General features: G+C 40.8%; 1 protein-coding gene across 6 annotated transcripts in view; it reads right to left on the bottom strand.

Annotated features, from left to right (window-relative positions):
* Positions 1-24,765, bottom strand: part of kif26ab (kinesin family member 26Ab) — a 165,121-nt gene that overhangs the window by 21,301 nt on the left and 119,055 nt on the right. For 5 of the 6 annotated variants that reach the window (XM_061895270.1, XM_061895269.1, XM_061895271.1 and 2 more), the window contains one exon: positions 11,675-11,858. In XM_061895270.1, coding sequence (XP_061751254.1) covers positions 11,675-11,858 — 184 coding nt within the window. Of the gene's footprint in view, positions 1-11,674; positions 11,859-16,328; positions 17,121-24,765 lie in introns of those variants that run through there. The other variant, XM_061895273.1, reaches the window with a different exon arrangement.

The following is a 24,765-nucleotide window of genomic DNA, read 5'->3' on the forward strand; positions in this document are numbered from 1 at the left end:
GAGAAATCTTGAAGGGGGCCGCATATCATTTGTGCCTGATTAGTTTCATGGGGGATCACGTGCATGTGGATGATCACAAATCAGGAGATTTCTTACACCAACATAAACTATGTGCACATGGACACAATCAGCCTAACCGGAATACAAATGCTTCATGTAAAAACGCCTTTTGGAATATTCTGACCCGATCACACACGTTCAGATCAAAATTTAATTCCGATCAACACAGGTGGTTTATGCCAAAAGTCATTCAGATTGTAGCGCATGAAGCAATTGTCTTGCTGCTTTCTCCCTCCGTTCAAGATGTACATCAGTAGCGTTATATACTGTTGAGTTTTTGCTCTAAAATCGAGACAAGCAAAAAACCAAAGTGGGGTTTAGAGAAGACCTGAGCAAATTACGGCCCAAGGGCCGTCCGGTAAGCTTTTCAACCAAGCCCATTGGACCAAATTATTTTGGATAACCTTTACCATCGCAACTGGAGCCGCCAATAGGATGTGCAATGCATTTATCAAATTTCGTGAGTCTTTAACTATAGCAAGTATTCCAATGGTTAGAATCTGCACTTTTGGGTGATATACAGGTTATTACGGTAATCTACTTCTCAGCAGCTCCAAGCAGACGAAGCAAGAAGCAGAGTGGGCAGGGTTTGTTTACAGAAACACATGAGTGTCAGGGAGGGACGCAAAAGCAGATTTCAACAACAAAGTTCTGTTCTGCAGAAAAGTGATGTTATATGGATTATTGTTTTATGGATCATAGTTAACATCATAATTAACATGATGAATCCCACATTATTTATTTTCATGTGTGTTCAGTGAAAAGGCTGTAAAATCACATTAATTTTTTTGAGGTGGTCTGTAATATGTATAGCTTTCTATCAGTCATATTGGGAGTGTTTGTGTGTTTAGCTTTTACCCTATTCTACGGAATTTTAGGGATTTCTTTCAGTAAGTAATGCTGAACAACCCACACATGTTTAAAATGTTCCGTAAAAAACGGAACCAAGCACACATACAGCAGCATGCGTGATACTTTTTAAAGCTAAAAAAAATGTGTCATAAGTATTAGACACAGACAAAATCCCAGAAACCAATCATCAGTCAGTCACTCTTCTGTTACTCCAACTGTTATCATGCCTAGTATGTTTGTTTATATAATGCATGTATGTATTCATATACACTACATATAAATGTGTATGTATACATTTGTGTATATATAGGTATATGTATGTGAAAGTATATATGTAATTACATATATATACATATATACATTTAAATATGTATGTATACCCAGAATCCTTGGTATCCATGACAAATCCTGACTATTTTATACACCCCACCAGCAGCAGTTGGGGGCATGGGGGTGTAAAATATATTCAGGAACTGTCATGCACACAAAGGATTATGGGTATTTGTTGTGTTGCGTTTATGTTGTGTTACTGTGAGGATGTTCTCCCGATATGTGTTTGTCAATCTTGTTTGGTGTGGGTTCACAGCGTGGCGCATATTAGTTAGTGTTAAAGTTGTTTATATAACAACCATCAGTGTACTCTGTATCACCCAGTATGCCTTTCAATCTTGTACGTGTGATTGCGAAAGCTGCACACAACATGTTGCCGGACTAACAATCGGTTTGTACATAATGTTGAAGGTGTCAAAGGCAATGGCTTCACAGCACGCCCATATTCTTGTCATCAGGATGAACGCCATTGGATAATCGCGAGAACGTTAGCGGCTCCAATTGCCATCATTACTCTGTGAAACAGGTTTAAATAGCTCTTTGAGTGGTAAAGGTGGCCGACCTCTGATGTATTTCAGCGGGCGGGTGGTTGTGGTTCTGATAAAATGTTGGTTCGGGTAGATGGCGGGTGGATGACGACTTTGGTGATGCGGTTGTGGATGATATAATTGCCTATCCGCGCATCTCTAATAGATACACATATAAATGTCTATATATAGATATACGTATATATATATGCGTGTATATATGTATATGTATATATATATACTGTATATATATATATATATATATATATATATATATATATATATATATGTATATACATATATATATAGTACTCTCATTTGAGGAGTGATGCATAAAATGCACGTCATAATCAGATAATTTTTTTCAGGGTGTATGAAACGAGTAACTATGTAATTAAAATTATGTTTAGATTAAATACATTTTGCCCATGTGCACATACCTGCTGTCAGGTAGAAGGTGATGCAATCCACTTTATGTTTGTATTTCATAATCATCGTGTGCATGCCACCTCTTTGGTCTTGTTTTTTTGTTGCTTAGAAAATTAAGTATTGAGTCACTCGCGCAGCCTTTGACACGTCGTCGGCTGTTGACGTGACCCTGAGATGCAGACACAGGTCAACATACCATGGTCATTTGTGTCCTGTAGGTGGCAATGTATGCATAATTTGATCAGAGTTTTTACAGTGACAAGAACCTCTACTGAACAAAATTTAACGGTTTCTTTAAGTCCCTCGGCGAAGTTTCATAGTAATTAAAGCAGTGAAGTTAATTTGGGTAACATGCAAAACAAGCTTGAACTCGGTCAACCTGAAAACATGAACAATGCATCAAAGGAATTATGAAGCTTAAAATAATGCTGAATCCCATTAATTTCTTAACGGTTTGTGACTTGCAGTGAGGAAATTGACACGTTAAAATATCTGAATGTGTGTGATTTTATTCAACGTGACTTTCATCACCAAAGATCAGGATGGTAATCACTGTAACAACATTTATTTTAAACAGGTCGGACACAATTGTGCCTTTCATCCATCCATCCATTTTCTACCACTATCTGAGCTGAATTCAGGCGGTAGGTGGGGAAAACCCTGGACAAGTCGCCACTTCATTGCAGGGCAACTGTGCCTTCCCTCCGTCCTAAACCAATTAACTAAAAAGGGTAGTTTAAACTGTATTAATGTCTTGCATTAATGAGATGATGAATTTCCTGTGCAGCGTCCCAGGGATGGCCATCTAATTCATATCTGCCATCTCATCCTCACTTGCTCACTCTCGCTTTCAGCATCAATTGGCTTTGAAGCCTGTCGAGGTTCCATCGAGCTTTGAAATCACATCTATTGAAATGTCGTTCATTTGAAGGATGGAGTCAATTAGAGCGGGTAGCGGTCTGGAAGAAAAGTTAGAGGAAGAGTTCAACTATGTTGAAGCTATACTATAGCTGGACAGAAATATTGGCTTTGTTCAAAAGTACTTTTGACCTTTCATTCCTGCCTGCCTGTCTTCAATGTCTCAGTACAATTTTTACTTCAAATACAAAACTAATTCAAATGTATAATTAAAAGCACTCACCATAAATAAATGATAAAAAATGTGCTCATATTAGCGGATCTCACTTATGGATGATCGGAATTGGCGGTAATTTACCCTAATCAGAACACCCTGAACGGGCCTTTTGAGGCTCAAAGGTCATGGATGTACAGTGTCATATTCAAAGGGAAAAAAAAAATACAATAAACTGTACAAATTAGAAATAATTTTTCACAGCAGCACTGCAAGAGCATTTAAAGGGGAACTGCACTTTTTTGGAATCGTTCACAATCCTTATTAGAGACAAGAAAGTGTTTTTTGTTTTTTTGCATTTTAATTTGTAATAATTGACTCGTTCTCGGTGGCAGGCAATGCAGCTAATAGGACCTATCCATTCTGCCTCTAAGGCCTCTTCTACACTAAGGCTAAGGTTATCCAGGGTAAATCTCACCTAACCTGTCTCTGTCTAACCTCGCTGCTTTCCGTAGTCTTCCCTCGTCGGCCAGGTAATACAAAGTGCACGCTCCGTTTTTTTGCAATCGCGCGTTTTATTTTCTTAAGGTATTCGTGTGTGATTTCCACAGGCATCTGTTGGAGAAAAGGGGCATGTCTGGATGACTCACCTCCATATTTCCAGTGGTTAGCTCCGAGTTACGAAACCGCTTTTCATTAAGATGGTTGTGGCACGTTCTTTCTAACGTCTATTCCTCTCCGAACTCTATTTGTGAACGATTGATGAGTCCATACAAAGCTAAGAGCCGGAGATTCAAGAAACACACGGCGCACTTACCCGTGTAAAAAATTATCCAAGGAGGGGAACCTTACACCAGTGGTCCCCAACCACCGGGCCGTGGCCTGATTGGTCCCGGGCCGCAGAAGAATTTTTTATTAATTTTTTTATTTTTATTAAATCAACATAAAAAACACAATATACACCTACAATTAGTGCAACAACCACAAAAATCTCCCTTTTTCATGACAAAAACGTCCCTTTTTCATGACAAATTTCGGGACAAATTATTAAGCGTTGACCGGTCCGCGGATACAAAAAGGTTGGGGACCACTGCCTTACACGATGGTTTAGTGTGGCTGAAACAGGGCTTAGGCCAAATAAATATTTGTTTAAGGAGTTATCCGGCTTAATGTAGACAGGGCCTAAATCACATTAAAAATGCATTCAAAAACTGTTACCAATAATTAATTTACATTCCATAACCTGTATGATAACCAAGATGTAGCACCATTGTTAATGTAAGAGAGAACACATTGCCTTGTGACGGCATGCTACGGCATTAGCCGTAAGCTAGCTTCTGTGTCAGCACCCAAATCCCTTTTGAGTTTCTAATGACAGAAAAACAAGAACAATTATATTACAGTATCTGTAAAGTATTAGCACACATTTCAAGTGTTGTTTGTACACAGCTAGCTTGGCAGTGCATTTAGCAGTAGTTGTAATAACAAGCATGATGTGCTGCCTGTATCATGATAAATATTATAGTGATTCACTCGATAGACAGTTGTGTGTTTGGTCCAGCGGGCCGGGAACATTTTTTGGTTAAGCACACAATTTATGTTGTAATAGCTTGGTTCCAAGTACTTCATTTGCAGCGTCAAGTCTTTGTGCTTGTTTCTATAACCAGAAGTTCATCCTCAGTATATTCAGGTTCAAAAAGATAAAGTTGCAAATCCTCATTTATTTAAAAATAACCATCTTCGTTGTCTGTTACCAAGTCTGCCATGATTAGAACACACACACCTCAAATTTAAACTGCACTTTAATGTATTTTCATTCAAAATAAGATACAGAATTTGAGTTTAAAAACTCCACAATCTGCGTCACCGCTTGTTGTTTACCAAAGCACTGGTGTGAAGCACTGATGTAAACAACAACAATTGAAGAATACAAATAATAATTTACCATTCAAAAGTGTTGCTTAGTTAATGTTAACTTGAAATAAAAGTCTTATAGTATTCACTACACCAATTATACTTTGTTCACTGCAGAATGTTAATGATGACAAGCAAAAAACAAAAGAACTTTGAGAAGCAAAAAGGTTGTTCTCTTTACTCCCAAAAAATGTACCGAAAAAGAAGCAAAACGTGGCCGTAAAACCAGGTACAGACCGTTGCATGGGTTACCTGTACTGTTGCACCTCTAGTAAACACGCTTATATATATGAAAAAAATGACAGTTGTCAGCTGTTAGCATATTTTACCTCAATCAAACATGTTGGAAATATTTGTCACAAGATACTGCAGTAGTAAACAGTGGCACTCTTTATAATCCTGGAGGGGAGAATCTGCTTTACTAAAAAAATTTAAAAAATTGTGATATTAATCGAGATTGGAGGATATGGAAAAATTAATCGTGATCAAAATCATGTTTTGTAGCTCCCAGAAGAAGTCACACAAAGTGTGACACTCTTTTTAACTGTTATTGCCAATTTTATGCAAACAACTGCCCCAATTCTAACACATTTTTCCTCCAGTGCAGACTTGCCCACTTCCGTGCTTCACTCCAAGACACACAACCACACTTCCTCATTCTCTGCCAATCATATTTCAGGTACAGACGGTGTGTTCATGGTGCATGGCAACACTGAACATCAATCAAACACAAACTTTAACACCAGCAGGTTGTTGCAGTATGAGTAGATAGCTTATTATTTGCGCACTATTGACTAGTGAAGCGCCGAAAAATCGGCCTCCGAAAAAAAGACTTTGATCACCAGAACTGACGCTGACAAAACCGGGTGTTGTGATGACATAATCATTGTCCAGAGCAGAGGCAGCATGTTTGCGCTCTGGGCGTATTTTTTTATATCCGAGATATACCCGCAGACAGCCATCTAAAAAATGTGTAAAGAGGACAGTGCAACATGTGTGATGTCAGGCTTGCTGCTGCTTTTACCGTTGGCCGCGGACATCGGGCAACAGAAAGGTCTCCAAACACGAGCACAGTCTATAATAACAACAGAAAAAGATTGATGATAGATTTGTTGATAGTACTCTTTAATACAGAAACAGTGACTAAAAGGATTGGAGAAGGAAGGAACTTTAAAAAATCTCCATGTACGTTCAGAACTTGACAAATACTGGGGTCAAAAAATGATGGTCCAAGAGGAGCGTTGAAAGGCTGCAATTATGGGTTTTCCTAGCATCATATAAATAATATTACCTTGAGCAACTCAATGAACAATCCATCCATCCATCCATCTTCTTCCGCTTATCCAAGGTCGGTTTGCGGGGGCAGCAACCTAAGTAGGGAAGCCCAGACTTCCCTCTCCTCAGCCACTTGGTCCAGTTCCTCCCAGGAGATCCCGAGGCGTGCCCAGGCCAGCCGGGAGACATAGTCTTCCCAACGTGTCCTGGGTCTTCCCCGTGGCCTCCTACCGGTTGGACGTGCCCGAAACACCTCCCTAGGGTGGCGTTCGAGTGGCATCCTGACCAGATGCCCGAACCACCTCATCTGGCTCCTCTCTATGTGGAGGAGCAGCGGCTTTACTTTGAGCTCCTACCGGGTGACTGAGCTTCTCACCCTATCTCTAAGGGAGAGCCCCGCCACCCGGCGGGGGAAGCTCATTTCAGCCGTTTGTACCCGTGATCTTGTCCTAACGGTCATAACCCAAAGCTCATGACCGTAGGTCTCCCGTCCAAAGGCAAAACCTAGTAACTCACTTCTAGCTGATTTTGAGAAAACAAAGGAAAACCAATCTATCTTGATGCTGTCTTACAAAGATTTACAAAGTCATCAAACGTACAGATGTTTTCTTGAGCTTTCATTTTCTTGCCGATTGAGCCATGGATTTAATCTGCTCTCATGAACGTGTGCCCTTTCTCCAGATATTTTATCACAATCTCGGGTGGGCCCCATTCTGCGTTTGCACATTGGGCAAGAGCCATGTACAGCGTCCAGTTTTTATTTTGACCTCCACAGTTATCTGCCCAAAAGAGTATGCAAGGGGTAGAATCAAGAACAATACATTTAATGAAGGTGCTCGCAACGTCCTGGGCCAATCTTCCAAATATTCCCTCGTGCCATAATATCACATAATCAGGTTGACCGTCGGCCCCCATTCGTGCAAATGTCTCATTAAAGACAATAGGGCGACTGGCAAAGAAGCTCCGATTGTTCCCTTGAGATACTAGGTTTTTCTGTTGTATCTACGCGGTTATGTGGTAGTTGCTAGGTCCTACCATGCGCGTAACAGTTTACTTACGGAACAAATTACAAATTCGCATACACTAATGTAAAGCATATCACCTAGGAACTCCAAAATTATTATCAGCTCAGTTTTGACCAAAATTGAGTTACTGGGTTTTGACTTTGGACGGGAGAGGTGAGGATCGACCGGTAAGTTGAGGGCTTTGCCTTCCGGCTGGAAGGCAAAGCCCTCAACTTACCGCTCTCAAGTGAAGCGTATTAAAAATTTCAACATCATTAAAACATAAGTTTGGAAACTTTACTTCAACTCCGACATGGATTTAAACTCAAGACCTTCTGCTTTGAAATGGTTGTCCTCGTCACGCGTGCCACGAGGGCCACCGGAAGTCATGTCCAAGAATACGTTAGGGTAAAATTTCATATGAAGCACCTTGTCATTCAAAAATTTACATTTGACATGCCCTTTTTCACACAAAACGTGCCAACCGCACGAATAGCAAAGCTCTACGCACAGCGCATCTTCTTCTTGTCACTTAAAAAAAACAATGAGGACATGACCTCGGTGTCCTCATTAGTAGTTACGGCCAAGAGTACATTGTAGTATAAGAAGCAACAATTTAAAAATACAGAATAACAATATAAAAAAGTATAATTATTCATTAATAACAGATGTGTTTGTAAATCAATATATATGTTTGTATATATATTTTTATTACATATGCCTGTAAATGTATTTTACTTGGTTTCTGTTCAGTTTTACAATGTTTTAAAGCAAACTCTAAAGTGGAGTCTTCATTGACAACCTGTTTATTTGTCTGTTGAGATAACAAGAAGCGAAGTTAGGATGAGCAAAACAGACCATTTGTAACAGAATGTATATATTGGAAGATGTCTACAGAGGTTTATATCACAAATTTTAGATTGACTGATGCAGCCGATTTTTGCTGACATCGGACCGATATCAATAACGAGTCGGAACGTACCTACTTTCTACCTCTAAATAAATATAGTGCACTAAAACAATATTTTGGAAACAGTTCTGTTGTAGTGAGTCTGCTTTGGGTTTTCACTCTATGGGAGGTGTGTTGCCATGACTGACATGTGCATATGTTAATAAAATAGCATTTGCTATGACATTTAGAGTGTCCTTCCACATATGCCTGCAGTATCTCGCACAGAGAATGCCTCAGTTATATTTATGCTGGCAAAACTCACATGCTTGTGGCCTCTGAGGATTGGCCACGGTATTTTCACACCTCATCCGGGTGTGCTAATGGCCCATGTTTCACTGCCCCTTGATCCCCCACCAAGTCCATTAGTGTGGTTCGTCAATCCCTAAATCAACATTACAGAATGCTGAAGTTAAAAGTAGAAGTGACCTGCTTTTGCACTCTGAAACATTAAAAACAGACTGAAGCAATGAGAAAGATAGTGGCAAAGCATTACTATCTATCATACTGCATCAAGTCAGTCAACAAGTGAAATACATATGGGTATGACAGAAAGTAAGGGTTGTGATTGCTTTAGAATTACATTATAGCTTTGTGCACTTCCAACAATGCCATTCATGTTAATTACTTAGTTGAAAAAAAAACCTTGAGGAAAACAGATGCATAGTTTAACGCTATTGAGGTCTTGTTTACAATACAAAGTTTGTATTGCAGGGAAATTTACAGTAAATGGCCCGACTATCTCTGGCTACCTAGTGCAAAAAAACGCTACTCAAGTGGGACCTAATCTTGTTTGGGTACGTCTGTTTGATAAATACAGGACGTCGGCTCAGACAAACAATAGCCAGCAAACCACAGAGGAAGAGTGATGTGTTTACACAGCTTTCTTTAATGACTGCTGCATTACCACAACTTTCATAAGTGCATAGTGCACCTCACGTGAAAACCTGTTGTTGACACAGCTACAGATTTGAGAGTAATAGTTGTTGCTGTGCTTCTGTAATCCTGTGAGGGGAATGTTGGACTCACAAATGAGTGAATTCATGACATTCCAGCAGGCTTATCAGACTGAATCAGGTTGGGCTGCAGCAGACTGCGTGCGTCTACACCCGGCTTCACCCGCTTCTTCTGTATATTTACCTCTTTTCAAGCGAAGGGATGAGGTAAAGCTTTCACTGCTGGGGGTTGCGTTTTTGCTTGTGTGTACTTTCCTGGTACGCTTGTGTGCAGGGTTACGCGTTGGCCAAAGATAGGAATTCATTGCAATTTTGAAAGGCCCTTCATTGTAAAAAATATTGTAAAAACACCTCAGAGGTCCCACAATAGTGTATTTGATCATTAGTTTGGCTAAACTTGATCCTTGATGCTAGAACTTTGACGGTTTAAAAAAGGTTTTTAGAATGCCCGACTTGTAACACACCATTTTCTGCGTCTGTAGCTCTAATGCTTAACTAGTTATATTTGTCCACAACATTGTGTGGCTTGGACAAATACTATTGTGCAATACACGTTTTACATATACACTGTAACTCTGCACTTGACCGATTTAATAAATGTCATATATCGCAGTGGTCCCCAAACTTTTTGTAGCTTTCGACCGGTCAACGCTTGATAATTTGTCCCGCGGTCCGGAGGGGGTGTTGTGAGGGGTGGGGATGGGGGATTATTATTTTTTTTTTTTTTTTTTCTTTGTCATGAAAAAGGGAGGTTTTTGTCATGAAAAAATGAGGTTTTTTTTTGGGTTGGTGCACTAATTGTAAGTGTATCTTGTGTTTTTTATGTTGATTTAATAAAAAATAAAAATAAAATTATTTAAAAAAAAATGTTTATAAAAAATTATTCTGCGGCTTGGTGGTTGGGGACCACTGATATATCATATACAAAACATCCCCAGGACGCTAACGTTAGTCACACTAGCACAGCTAGCTTACCATGAATTGATTAACGTGGACCCCTTAAACAAGTTGAAAAACCTCTTTGGGTGTTACCATTTAGTGGTCAATTGTATAGAATATGTACTGTACTGTGCAATATACTAATAAAAGTCTGAATCAATAAATTAAACGTGAGCCACTGCACGCTAGGTTAGCCTATTTGCTTGAGAAAAATGTATCAAACACACAGCACCGGTTGATGATAGCTAACAGATGTGCAGAGAAGCCTGCTTATATGTATATATACATCGTATTTTCTAGACACAGATATATACCGGTACTTTGTGGAATAAAATATTGACATAGAAAGATTTTTGTAAATGTTATTTATATACCTTAATCGTTTCCAAACCTTGCCTGTGCCAGTAAAACAGCTAATAAAACAAAACAGAAAAGTCAGTGCTGTCTTTATTCATCCTTTACGAGATTAATAATATTTTCCCCCTTTCTAATGAGGTTCAATATGTTTATCAGGATTATTTTTCCCTGTACTTTGTAAACACGTTGAGTTTTAAAAGTTTCTTAAAGGGCATCATTATAATATATTGTTTGATTTCTTTGCTTAATCCATTCCATAATTGTTAGCGAAGAAAAATCCATAGATTAGCCGCACCTTTGTATAAACTTCAGGTTTCAAAGCTTGAAAAAAAAGAGCGGCTTATAGTCTGGAGACTATGGTACAGGGTGGTGGCTGTAAACAGGAGGCGGGTTCATCTTGCTTGAACCGGTTAGAGGGGGCATCATGTCTATGAAGGAGGAGTGTTGTGGTTCTGATGTCATAAAACCCCACGATTTCAAAATCGTCTTATGCACCACTTCTCTAAAAAGGGGAGCAAACTACTTGGGGCATTCATATTTGCTGGTCATACAGGTTCTAATGATACATATTGTTATAAGATCATTAAAAACAAATTTTGGGGGATGGGGAAATCAGGGAATTTTTTAAATTGATGATCTATTGTAAATAGGACATAAGGATGTTTCACCTTCAGTTGTTTAGTAGTCATCATCCACATTGAAATTAAATATCTCAAGCAAAAGAGCCTCTGTGTCCATTTATCTACTTAAATTAAAAAGGTTGTCAGCAAATGTACGCGGTTGCCTAGAGAGCGCTAACTTAAAGTGTTGTAGGCATTATATCCTGCCCTCTTCCAGCTTTGGGCACATAACTACGCCCCATGTGACACACACACACACACACACACACACACACACACACACACACACACACACACACACACACACACACACTTTTAAATGTACTGTATGTGTAAAAATCTCTATATGATTGTGTTCAGTCTGTACATATTTGAGGATGTGTGCCTCACCTTGCCCATCCCTGGGTTCTCCTTCACTTTGGAAACGGCCCTGAGCAGGCATGGCGGGGCAGGAGGTGGCGAAACCTGCAGGATGCCGCTGAAATTAGTAGGGTAGATGGAGGGCTCCTGCGGGTGGAGCGGGATAGGCTGGTGCTTCTTCCGTTTGGTGGACAGGTTCAGCTTCTGAGCTGCCCTGCAAACAAACAAGGAGTCTCAGTTGCCGAAGGTATACTATTGGAAGAGGTATAAAAACATGTAGTATATTGATTTTAAATGTCAAGCTTGACCTGTTCCAATTTGATCCAACTTGAGAAATCATACATTGTGTAGTAGCAGGAAGAAAAACAAGCTCCTTTCTGTTTTCCAACACTCCCTTCCACTGGTCTCCTTAGGCTTCTAGCAAGAAAGATAATACTGAAGTAATTCTTATTTTTTGCTACCCCCAGGTAACCGCAAATATGTTAGATGAAGGATTCCGAGTTACAGCTCTTCAGAGACTATTGACACAGAAGCCAAAGCTAGCATTCATCTTGATCAAACACAACTGTAACAGACACAGACCAACTACACAACACAAACACTCTCTCCCCTGGGATAAAACCAAGTCTCTCTCTGGGGCTGAAAATAATCAACTATGACACATAATATCCACCTGTCATAAAAGTCAAGGCAAAACATGTAGTGTTCGATGTTTTTTTTCCCATTTATCAAAACCAATTAGGCCATCACCTGTACATAAGATAGGAAGTGCATAGCTGTTTTATGAATTGATAGGACGTGTTTGTGTAAATCAACTATTCTACACATGACCCTTTGCACACAAAAGCATGCATCCTTACTGTTCTGCCTATGCAATTATTTTCCTGACATTGCGGCTCTTTTATTAAAACACAATTGTTGAAACCACAAATCAAATTGACTTGAAATTTATCACACAATTCAATGGGCTCTACAATATACCCACTGTAACTTCAGGGCATTTACACAAATCACCATACAATTGGGACCACACCTCGAGGGAATTCACAAGCACGTATTTGCAAAATTACAACAAGATTGGTTGAAAAAATCGTCTTTGCACAGGCAACTATTGACTAAAAGAGAAAGGCTACATTCACAGTGCAGGTCAATTCCAATTTGTTTGCCCCATATCATGTGACCTGCATCAGATTTATTTTCAAGTATGACGTAGGCCTCTTTAATATGTGGTCATGAATCTAATATGTACCTGATGTGATTGCAGTCTTAGAGCTCTAGTCACAGTTATACGAGATATACATCATCGAAAGTTGACTAACCTCAAAATTCTTCAACCAAAATTGATAGGCATGAAAAAAAAAGACCAATCGGTACCAAAAGACTCAATCGGTCCGCGCATGTCTCGGAAAAATGTCATTTCCTTCATCACAATTTTTACAATGAAGCATCTGCGATGTCACGTGCTATGATATTTCAATGTTTGTTTTTTTTCAATAACAAAAAAAGAATATATGATACAACAACAGAACAATGATATGAAAACTACTAAATCAATTAATTTTTTGAAAAATCCGAACTGAATTTTAAAAAGTTTTTATTAGATTTTGTTTCTACTTTCAAAACACCTCTTTAACATGTATGGTTCTTGGCGCTTACATATGACGTCCACTGACAAATATAAGTTTGGACTATATGTATTAGAAATGGCAAAAGCGGAGGATGCATGTGCATGTACGAACCAGTCTGCCCTACAACAAGAGGATAGACCAGTGGTTCTTAACCTGGGTTCGATCGAACCCTAAGGGTTTGATGAGTCTGCCTCAGGGGTTCAGCAGAGCCTCCTCCGCAGCGGTCAAAAAAGACACCGGACTCATGAATTGATTAACGTGGACCCTGACTTAATTAAACAAGTTGAAAAACGTATTCGGGTGTTACCATTTAGTGGTCAATTGTACGGAATATGTACTGTACTGTGCAATCTACTAATAAAAGTTTCATTCAATCAATCAATCAATCAATCAATCAATCAATCAATCAATCAATCAATCAATCGTGTAAATAAAAACATCTCCCTATCGGCGTATCTGTACTGTAAAGTTAACATTTGAATGACAATAAAAAGGAAGTTTAAGTATTATGGATACCCCCCTAACAATGGTCCTTGTAATTTTACATCTAATTTGCAAGTGTGTGTAATTTGTTGTGAGTTCATGCACTGTGTTGGTTTTGTTCTTTGAACAAGGTGATTCTCATGCATGGTTCATGTTGTGCACTATTTAAAAAAAAAAAAAAGAACATATAACTTTGTCTTGAATTTGAAAATAAAAAAAACATTTTATTTTTCACTAAAGAAGGGTTCAGTGAATGTGCATACAAAACTGGTGGGGTTCGGTACCATCAACAAGGTTAAGAACCACTGGGATAGACAAAAAGAAGGCACTTATTAACTACAATTACAATGGTGGACTCACGCAAAGCTCTTCAGGTAATATATGGAGATATCTGCAGACGGGGCAAATTACAATACTAAATTCTCTAAATTCAAGCAAATCTCAAATGCACAAACAGGTACAAATAGATAAGAAAAGTTGGTTTTGAATTATAGGTCCCTGTCCTTTTTTTTTTTTTTTTTCAACCAAGACACTTAACTTAAATCGAAATATGCAGGCCAACACAAAAAGTACTGTAGACTTTGCAATTGAAGTACTGTGAATTTATGAATTTGATGCAAATAAAGCAGTAAAAATAAACTTGGTTCCATTGTCTTTTATCTGATTTAAAGCTACTAAACGGAGGGAGACATGTTCGGGCTTTCGTACAAATCAGGGAGTGCCAATCGATTGTCACCCATGTGGCCGTTAAAGACTGTTTTCTTGATATTTGTTTGCTTTGTATGTAATGTTCTAAATTACACTGTTGTTTTACTTAGGATTAATATAACAATGAAACAATTGTGGCATTGACAGCAATGACTGCAGAAAAAAATAATCGACAGGCCATGATGTAGTCCTTGTGAATTTGTGGACCAATCATGTCTTTCAGTACCAATTGGGTAGTGACACGGACAAGCAGCAGTAAACGGTCAGACCCGAAAAAAAAGGTGTTTTTGAACTTACATCAACCAAAATTCTTACCCTAATCTTTCCTATTCTACGATGCAAAACAATTAAGTAAAGAAATTGTCTACTAGTTTTCCATAAAATCCTTGAAATTGCCACAAATTAAACTTACACAAATTGTATCACTGTGTTTTGTGCACATTTAAGACACTTCACAGACACATTGTGACATATATAAGAGTCAAATTTGTTGTAAAACTACATAAAAACATTGAATTTTAACAAAAAACTCAAATTGGTCTGCAGAATGAGGGTAGCCAATGACCATCTGATGATTATAGAACTTTGAGGATCTCTGGGAACATGTATGCTAGCATGTCTTTTAAAGCACATTGAGCAAAACACTACATGGTGATGATATATCCTAATTGTCTACAAAACTGTAAGTCATTTAAGGAATATTGCTTTTTGGACAGTCTCCTAATTACAGTCTGCCGTCTCCCGCCTTACAGAGAGAGTCAGACATGGCCAACTGTGTCCAGCCCGTCAGCTCCTTTCTGTCTAAAGTGTGGCAGCAATCTCTCTGCTCAGTCTGCAGGAAATACGGCCAAACTTAGGCATGTATTCCTAGGCTCAACTAACACCCCAGATGGAAACACAAGGTCACAGGGAAAGCAATATTCTTGCAATTCACTGAAAAGTCATTGCAGGGAAGCCGCATGGGAACAGCAGTGGTAGAAAAGTGTATAAACAAGAAAAAGCAAGCCTCATTAGTCTTTTACTGGGCAGGACTGGGCGGGCCCCTGCCAAAAACACGGCCCCCCTCCCTGTGTTCTGGAGTGACTACTACCAGTATACCTCGCATCCCCTCCCCTATCCACTGTACGCCCCCCTGCAGCGACAACCCTTGAGCACAATCAAGGAACACGCTGCCGGCTGATGGAATAATTATTGCATCCAAGAGGGCTACAGGAGAAGGTTCTCCCGGGGGAGTTGCTGATGTGTGATAGCATGGCGGCGAGATGGACAGGGCGAAAAACGGAGATGGAGGAGATGACTGCGAAATGAAAAGAATGAAAGGTGGAAACTAAATTGGTGCAACACATGTATACGTGGACTGATAGACACTGTCCATAGAGCCAATAATTCATTCGAGATGAATCTACCCTGTCCGTCACTCCTGCCTCATCTATGAGATAAATCATCGAAAAGCAACCAGAAATAAAAATACAGTGAAATTTATCTATAACTGTCATTATCAGTGCTGAGTTTTTGCAACCCAAAACATGTCACCTTGAGGTATACATGATGCTACATAATAATGCTCTCATGCTTAGATGAAAGTGAGGTGAAAAGATGATGAGGCATGTGTTTTTCCACCCAAACACCTAATAGACAGGAAAAGGAAATTAATGACTTGTCACCTCCTGTCAGGCTACTTCTCCCCTCATCTTTCTTTCTTATTCATGATCAGTCAGAAGAAAATGAGGACAGACTCAGACAGCTTGTTCACCTGTTCACTGCCAGAGAAGCGACATTCATAAGCAACGTGTGGCTGTCAGGCTGTGATGCATGTTTGGTGCAAATAAAATAAAGTTGGAGGGAATGCTGCCATGTATACTTACAGCTCTTTCCAATCCATCATCTAGAGCGTACTCATAGTCAGAAAACAGACAACTGACAGAGTTCAACTTTGCAGTCCACGTTTGGGTTGTGGGCGCTCTCCATTACTTGGACATATGACACGCCGCCAGGGTCCGGAGTGAGGCGGGGCTGCTCGCCAGTCGTGCTCCGATGGCAATCATGGAAGTTCCACCTGATTTCAGAAAGGTTTGTAAGAAACTGGAGGAGGGGCAGGGGAGACGATGAAAAACAGGAGGAGGTGAAGGGATGAAAAGCGCAGAGTGGGCAGGGTGGGCAGCCAGGAAGAGTACCAAGTGGGTGAGGGGGGCAGGGAGTCCACCAGGCTTCTTAGGAGGAGGAAATGAGGGGGTCAGGACCAGGCTGAGCATCTCCTCATTTCACACGCCACTAAAGCACTTCCAAAGCTTTCCTTTCCTCTTCAAGCAACAAAAAAAAAAAAGTTCCAACCTCGGTCCAAAGATTCAAAAATGCAGCAACAGTCTGCACACAGTTCCGCTCCCCGCCCCTTCAATCACATCCATTCTGCATTCATGCCACAGGCTGCGTGGTTAATCCAGATTTGATGTCCACAACCTTCCCAGAGTGCCGCTCACACGCAGGAATGACCATGCCTGGGCTGCAAGATTTTCTCCGGCTGGCTGAGAATGAAGAGGATTTCTAGTCTGCCTCTTGCTCCTTCTCCTACTACTGGAGAAATGCTGGCAGCTGTCCTGCTGTGTGTGAGCGTGTGCGTGTGTGTGTGTGGGTGCGTGCGTGTGTGTGTGTGTGTGTGTGTGTGTGTGTGTGTGTGTCTCTCTCTCCCTGCTTGCCTGCCTGGCTCCCCCATCCCTTCCCTTCCTCTCCCTCTCTTTATTTTTTCCCCCGGCCCATCCCCTTTTCCCTTCGACAGCCAGACGAAGTGTCAGAGCGCTCGATTGCTGGCTGCTTGCGGCGCAATTTGGGAGTGCTGTTTTTCTCTATATGCACACACACGTGCACGCGCATACACACACAGGCTCCTCTAACCCGACGTGCATGAACACATGCACCCCACTGCACGTCAGATGAATACTTAATGCACACAGGAGCCCTCTCTTCTTTTAGGGTCCCACACTTCAAACAGATTTGTTTAGTATGCCTACAGTGCATGCATGGTGTGAGAGTGTGTTGGTGTGGTTTGTCACACATGCACAGTTAGTCTTTGTTAAAGAATGTAATCAAGCAGACAAATGAGAGCGTTATTAATCATAAGGGTTACACGTGGTATACTTAAGAGCGCAGAGATGGATAGTCTGCATGAGCAATGCATCGACGGAATGGGAGCGAGGAGGCTGAGACATTGAACAGATGACATCATTGAAGGGCAGATTGATGCTGGACCGTGTGACTGAGTGCAGTCAGTCGACGGTCAAGGGTAGAAAAAGGGGATTGAAAGCAAGCGAGTGGGCGAGAGCGCCCTGTATTCCCTGTGCTGCTAATTTAGCACGGGGCTCTCTGGGCCGCCGACCAGCCAGCCTTGTTGGAGAGCGCCCGCCAGAGTGAGTGTGAGTGCTACCAGATGAAAGAACATTCTGCACAAATACACACTCTCCTTCTGACACAGTGCCCCTTTTATGAACTCGGATAGATTGAATATTGGAGCAGAAAAGGAAACTAAAAACCCAACCCCTGCCTACCTATTTGCCGAGCACAGAATCGTAATGGAGCGGTTTGATGTATCACGTGACCTTTAGCTTCCTCCTTCCCAGTGCTGTTTTGCAGCGTGTCCAACTTAATTTGCCTCGGGGGCTTATTTCAAAGTGCAAGAGTGGTCGCCCCCCCTCAAGCTTTGCCACATGCTTCCAATTCCACTAGATCCTGTTGCATCCTGATTGCCAAGTGTCCGAGTGGAAGACAATACTAATGTGAACATCGGTCACACTGACAGCCGAACCAGTCATTAATGCTTCTCTCCTCGCTGTGGTTTCAAGTGTTATATGTCAACATGACGTCATAATTGAGAGCAGAGGCAGTTGGAAGGGGCCTGATAGTATTTCAGCTCCGTCACTGTCTTCTCGTGAACAGACCTCAGGTAATGACGGCTGTGTATATAAATGAGCCGATTAAAAGATGCATGTAAAATTGAGGAGCCTTTTGGAAGAAACAATCTTCTTTGTTTAAGGAGTGGTATCAGGAGTGTGTCCTCTCTTGTGGAAGGAGTCACAGTGGGGAGCAGAGACAGTGAAGAGGTAGTGTTTTGGACTTCCCCCACACTCTCCTCAAAGCCTCACTTTGGCCCGCTGTCAGTAATGGCAGCCATTGTCGAATTAACAAGAGAAATTCCTCAGCCCCAGAGAATCATTAGTGGCTGCGCCCATTACCTTGTTTGTGTAAATTTGTCTCTGTTCGCAACGCCAGCCGTACATATCTTTAGGTGTGGCTAATTACCATGTGGGCCACATTTACCATCCCAGACATTTCCTTTTTTGTGATTTTCCCCTTTTTTGTTCCTCTGCGGACGAGATAAGACGGCGCATGCCGGGATCAGATCAGTGGGTGTGATATCAGACGGTGCACAACACACACACTCACAGCGCCGCTGATTAGCTGTGCAGCATGGCTCTTCATGAATGGAGACGGAAGCCAACATCGCCACAGTGCCACGGTAATGACGAGAGCACAATGATTCAGGCTTACTCTCCTTTGGAGAGATTCCGAATGTGTCTCGGATTCATTAAAGGAATGTTCGACAGGCTCACAAAGCCAGGTTGCTAGCAGGGGTGGCTGCCAAAGTGCCATATCAGCAGATGGTGAGGATTGATTGAGGAGGATGTGTGCTGTTCTTTCAGGTGAGGTGCGGTGTTTTGGAGAATCAATAAGAAAGCTCCTCTGAGCTAAAATCACTACACACTGTCTTATTGATGGGCTGCCCTTGACATAATCAAACAGCCTTTTGGCCCAAAGGTGTGGGGAGGAAAAAGTGAAATCTGGCATTGGATAGAGAAGTGTTAACATCCACTCCAACATGTGCTGGCCTATCATTCATAATGTAAGATTGACTGCTGCTATACATTTCAGTGGTGATTAGGCGACAACATATAGAGAGTACGCACACTTTCATGCTATCATTCACACAGTAAAGCTTTACCTTAAATAACGACGACAATATGGCCACGGGTTAGCAAAAACATAACGAGGCACACAGGAAGATAACGGACATAAGACAGAAGACGACAAAGCCGCTGTGTGATGTGTGGCGAGCTTAAGTCTGATAATAATATTCCTTATGAGGACTCCCCTGCAATTAGGAGACCACCAGTATGAACGGTTATCTTTTTAATATCCTCTTACTTTTCTTCAATCACTCCAAACTACCAATGTCATATGGTAGAGCGGCCGTACCATTTTAAGGGTTCTTGGCTCGATTCCAGTTTCTGTCATCCTGGTCACGTCCGTTGTGTCCTTGGGCAAGACACTTCCCCCACTGGCGTATGAATGTGAATGAATGTTTGGTGGTGGTCATAGGGGTGGTAGGCGCAGCCATGCTTCTGTCAGTTTACCTCAGGGTAGCTGTGGCTACAAATGTAGCATACCACTATCAATGTGTGAATGTGAAGTGAATGAATGAAGGATTTTCAGTTCTCTGAGAAGCGATTTGAGAGTCTAGAAAACAGCTATGTAAGTGTAACCCCTACATCCATCCATTTTCTGCCGCTTGTCTCTTCTGGGGTCGCTACAATCTCAGCTACAATCGGGCGGAAGGCGGTGTACACCTTGGACAAGTCGCCACTTCATCACAGGGCCAACACAGATGGACAGACAACATTCACACTCTCATTCACACACTAGGGCAAATTTAGTGTTGCCAATCAACCTATTCCCAGGTGCATGTCTTTGGAGGTGGGACGAATCCAGAGTACCCGGAAGGAATCCACACAGTCACGGGGAGAACATACAAACCCCACACAGAAAGATCCCGAGGGCAGGATCGAGCCCAGGACCTTCGTGTTGTAAGGCCGATGCACTAACCTCTCTGGCACCGTGCTGCCCCTGTAAATGTAATCCATTATTATTATTATTAATCATTACTTTTGTTTGCCTGTCGTGCTTTCCTACTAAAAATTCTGAAAAATATGATTTCAATGTCAGTCAGCATTAAGATGTATGTAAAAATGAAAAGGGCAAAGTAACACTTTAATCTGATCCTCAGTGAATCTAATCAAACCCAAGCTCGGGAGCTTTAAGCTGACTGTCTGCCAGCTTTTTTTTCTTCGGCTAGGCTGTTTTAAAAGTAGACTGAAGGCTCCCCTGTGTCAATTTCTAAAGAAAAAGGCCTAACACCTCCAGGCTAAGATTCATAGGCTGTCTTGAAATGTTCAAAATAAATAAACAGATCCCAACTAAAGCAGACAACTCAAGATGCGATGCCCAGTTAGCTGAGGAATACCATGCCCAGCACGTATTAGACCAAAGCCTTTTACGAAAGTGCTCTCTTCGCACTAAGTATTCAACAAGCCTTTCGTCAGTGTCTGCACAGTGTGGCCTTGGACACCAAATACCAAATGGGGATTCATTTGTGTGTTAAATGATGACAACCGAGGCTGAACACCAGTCCTCTTCTGCATCAATCCAAGGCCAATTAGGGAGTGCTTTCTTTTATCATTCTAAAGTAACTCCCCTCATGCAAGAAACTTTGGTACAAGAATACAAAAAAGACACAAAAATAGTTTAGAAAGAAATGCCGTACGCATGAAAAGAAAATGATGAATAAATCAGAGACCATCGTGATAAAATATGAGACACAGTTCAAAGACAGTACCATTTACAATAAGAAGCAGTGAGAAGGAGCAGCCGAGTCCTTAATGGATTGGCTCAGTGCCAGTGAAGCTCTGTCAGTGCGACACTAGACAATTGTAAGCCTGAGAAGAGGAAGAAATGATCATTGGAACTTTAACGCAGCCACCTTGGAATCTTTCAAATCTGGGATTCCCTTGTTGGCCAAGAATAAATTGAACAGTTGGTGCAAAACTCATCAAAATTCAAGAAAACCTGTTTGGCTCTAATGTCAGATTCAAATAAGCTAAATGATATACAGTAGGTTTAACACAGGCTTGTGCTATAATGTCCAGAAGATGCGTTTCTGCTGTCCTGCTAACAATCACAACTGTGTTTAAAAGCTCAATTTCCCAAAGTGTGCTAAAGAAGGATTTTTTTTTCCAAATGGAATGATTTTAGTAGTACTTAAATTCATCACATGGATGTGTGACATTCCTGCTTGAAACTTTTTGGCGTTTAGAGTTGTTTCCTGCTTTGCTGGTAAAGCCCCCCACAGAGAGCAGACCAGCATCCTAATGAGGGCTTAAGACGAGTAAATGAGGGGCAAAAGTCAGGGGCTATAGTTCCATTTACAGTTCTCTGGGTTGTTTTCACTAGTGTGGCCTTAAATAGGCTAAACATTAGGTCATGGAACGTTGGACGAAAAAGAGGACACACAACTCTGTCAGACTCAATTGACAGTCAATGAGCTAACGGGACCAGTTAAAGAACCAGAGAGGAAACCTATTGACCATTGACTCATGAGAGTCAATGGTCCTCAAAGTAATATATGCACTTTTTGTGTACAAGTGACTCCAAGTCATATGTAGCTCAGGATGCTAGCTGCAAAAATGTTCCCCTATTACATCAAACTGATCTAACCAGAAGGGCGGGGTAAAAATACTTTTACAGAAGTTAATGAAGATATATTCTGCTTAGGTTTTGCAGACTGGAGCTTATCCTCACCTACAGATGCCCTGGCACCGCTGACAAAGATTAACAGATGCTTTCATCTCTTTCCTGTGTATTTACACCCTGCTTCTGAACCATCTATTTCGCCTGTGCCGATCTCCGCGGCTGTGGGGAATCATCTGGAATGACTTCATACACTCCGAGTGCACATGTTGAACTCAAATTCAACCGCCATTCCCACCCACACCTTCCCTTGAAAACCTCAGGAAGTGCTGCTCTGCTCACTTCTGCAATGCTTGATTGACATTTCCGGTCCTGAGAATGTAAAATACACAACCTAATAATATTTGTGACGTGAACAGTCCCCGTATTCATATACAGTAAATCCTGGAATAACACTCTCTGTTGGAGTGGGACATGATGTTTATAGGAGTGACAGCTTCTGCCCCACTTTGCTTTTTCAATATTCACTTGCAGCCAAGGAGAGACAGACAGTGACTATTTATTTGAACATGTCCACATAAATGTGACGTCTCGGTGGCATTGTGGTGACGAGTTGTTCTCTCGTGGGTGCAGCGAAGATGGACACCGCGTGAGGTAGGAACAATATTTTATTTATACTAACTAAAACAGACTAAGAACCAAAAACACTTGCTCGAAGGCACTAACAAACAAAACAGAAAGCGCTGGCATGAGCTAGGGACAAACAACTGAAATAGCATGGAAGCTAATGTACATGAAGATAGTTACCACAATGCTGGAAAGAGCGACATCAACTGTAGCGTGAAGCAAACAAGAGTCCAAGAAAGAATGTCAAACAAAGGCGGTCTTAAATAGGGAGATAATTAATCAAGGGCAGGTGCGCGTGATCAAAGGAGAGACAGGTGACACTAAATGGGTAACTATGACAACGGAACAAAACCAGGAAGTGCCACAAAGAACTGAGGAAGAAAAATACTAAACAGAATGTGATAACAAATAGAACCAAAACCAGAATATGCCATGATCCAAGATGTGGATCATGACAATAAAGGCTATCACAACAAAGTGGCCGCTACAGTAAGAACATTTGTGGGTGATTAATCCGTAGGCGGTCCAGAGGGTGAGACAGAAAGTGAGGGGCGTTTGCAAAAAAAAGGTCCAGTCCTCTGTAAAAAGTCAAAGTCCTTCAAAAATGTTCAATAGTGAACAATGAGTGAGGAAGTTTGATTTGATTCCTGATGAACCCTTAATGACATCATTATTGTATCAGACCATCCAGGAAGTCACAATGTAGCGATAGCGACAATCGACGTATTTTAACCAATCTCCACGAATTATACGCTGCCTCAAAACTATGTCCAGTGCTCGCAACTTTTGGCCAATTAGCATCATTTATACCAATATATCAGGTTTGTATTGGTCAAACAGCACAAATGTCATCCTCCAGCATAGCGCAGACATACTTGCGTTTTCTGTCTCCCTTCTCGGCATCCTCACTTCCTAGTTTATTTGTATTTATTCATTTATTTAACCTTTATTTATCTAGGGCAAGACAATTAAGAACATGTTCTCATTTGCAATGACAACCTAGCAGGGATGCAACATTTAGATAGAGCAATTAGAATGTGAGGATAAGTTATTCTAGTCACTCATTTACTAACTAAAATTACTGCTATAAATTGCTCTCAACAGTTCACAAATGCTCTTAACATGCAGGGGGTAAAGGTGTTGCAAGATAAATTAATTTTAAAGATAATCAAACACTTTTCATGCGTAAACCATACACGGAGAATGTCTGCAACTTGTGGATGACCAAACAGACTGCGTCAGGGAAGCCTTTGGTGGTGTTTCTTTCTATGATTATAAATAAGTATTACTATTATGCGTTATAATTAATAAAACAGTACAGTAATTTGACAATGAACTTCAAGTATGTAATTTTTATCTAATATCTACTTTGAAGTCTGTGTGGTATGGAACAAGTATAACATTAACACCGTATTTGTTCTCTATTATCTCTTGAACTCCTGTGCATTTTGTCGTGAATGTTATAGAGAACTGTTGATTCAATGTTATTGAAGAAAATGGGGCTAAGAACACCAGAACTTTCTGAATAAGTGCAGGCAATGGACTGTCATATAATAACTAATAAGCTTCTCTGTTATCAGCATCAGAATTATCATTACTTTAATTGTTGAGCAAATGACAGAATGAAGCAAATAACTGTCAGCAATTTGTACATTTTTTTTTTTTTAAAGCATTTGATGGTACTTCAACTTTTTTATTTGTACCAATCCAAAGTGTAAACCAGGTTGTATTCATCTTATGTATACCATTATTTCCTGTTTACTGATCCAAATGTTAAAAAGTTTCCATTGGGAGCTGCGGGTGATGAGCGAAGCGTTCCTTGACAACGGTCAGTGGTAATCTTAGCTCGGTCCCATCCATTGGTTAAAATAATGTGATGTGTTTTTCTGGGAAAGACATTTCGAAAAATTAATATACAAGCTCTGATTAGGCAGCTATTAGTTTTTCATACAGAAAAGACGGCCACAAGTTGTTTTCTGTGGGTTGTACCACGTAAAAGACGGAGATAGCTCCTGGGATCGGAGGGCAAATGGTTTCGTTTTGAATATGTACACAATAGGTCATAAAATCCTTTGTATGCATATTCCCCTTAACGTTCTCGTGCAATACCTGATACACAGTAAGCTAATGACATTTGCATGAACTTGTCCATGCACACTCGAG

This window comes from Nerophis ophidion, linkage group LG03 (genome assembly GCF_033978795.1).
Source record: "Nerophis ophidion isolate RoL-2023_Sa linkage group LG03, RoL_Noph_v1.0, whole genome shotgun sequence".
NCBI classification, from domain to species: domain Eukaryota; kingdom Metazoa; phylum Chordata; class Actinopteri; order Syngnathiformes; family Syngnathidae; genus Nerophis; species Nerophis ophidion.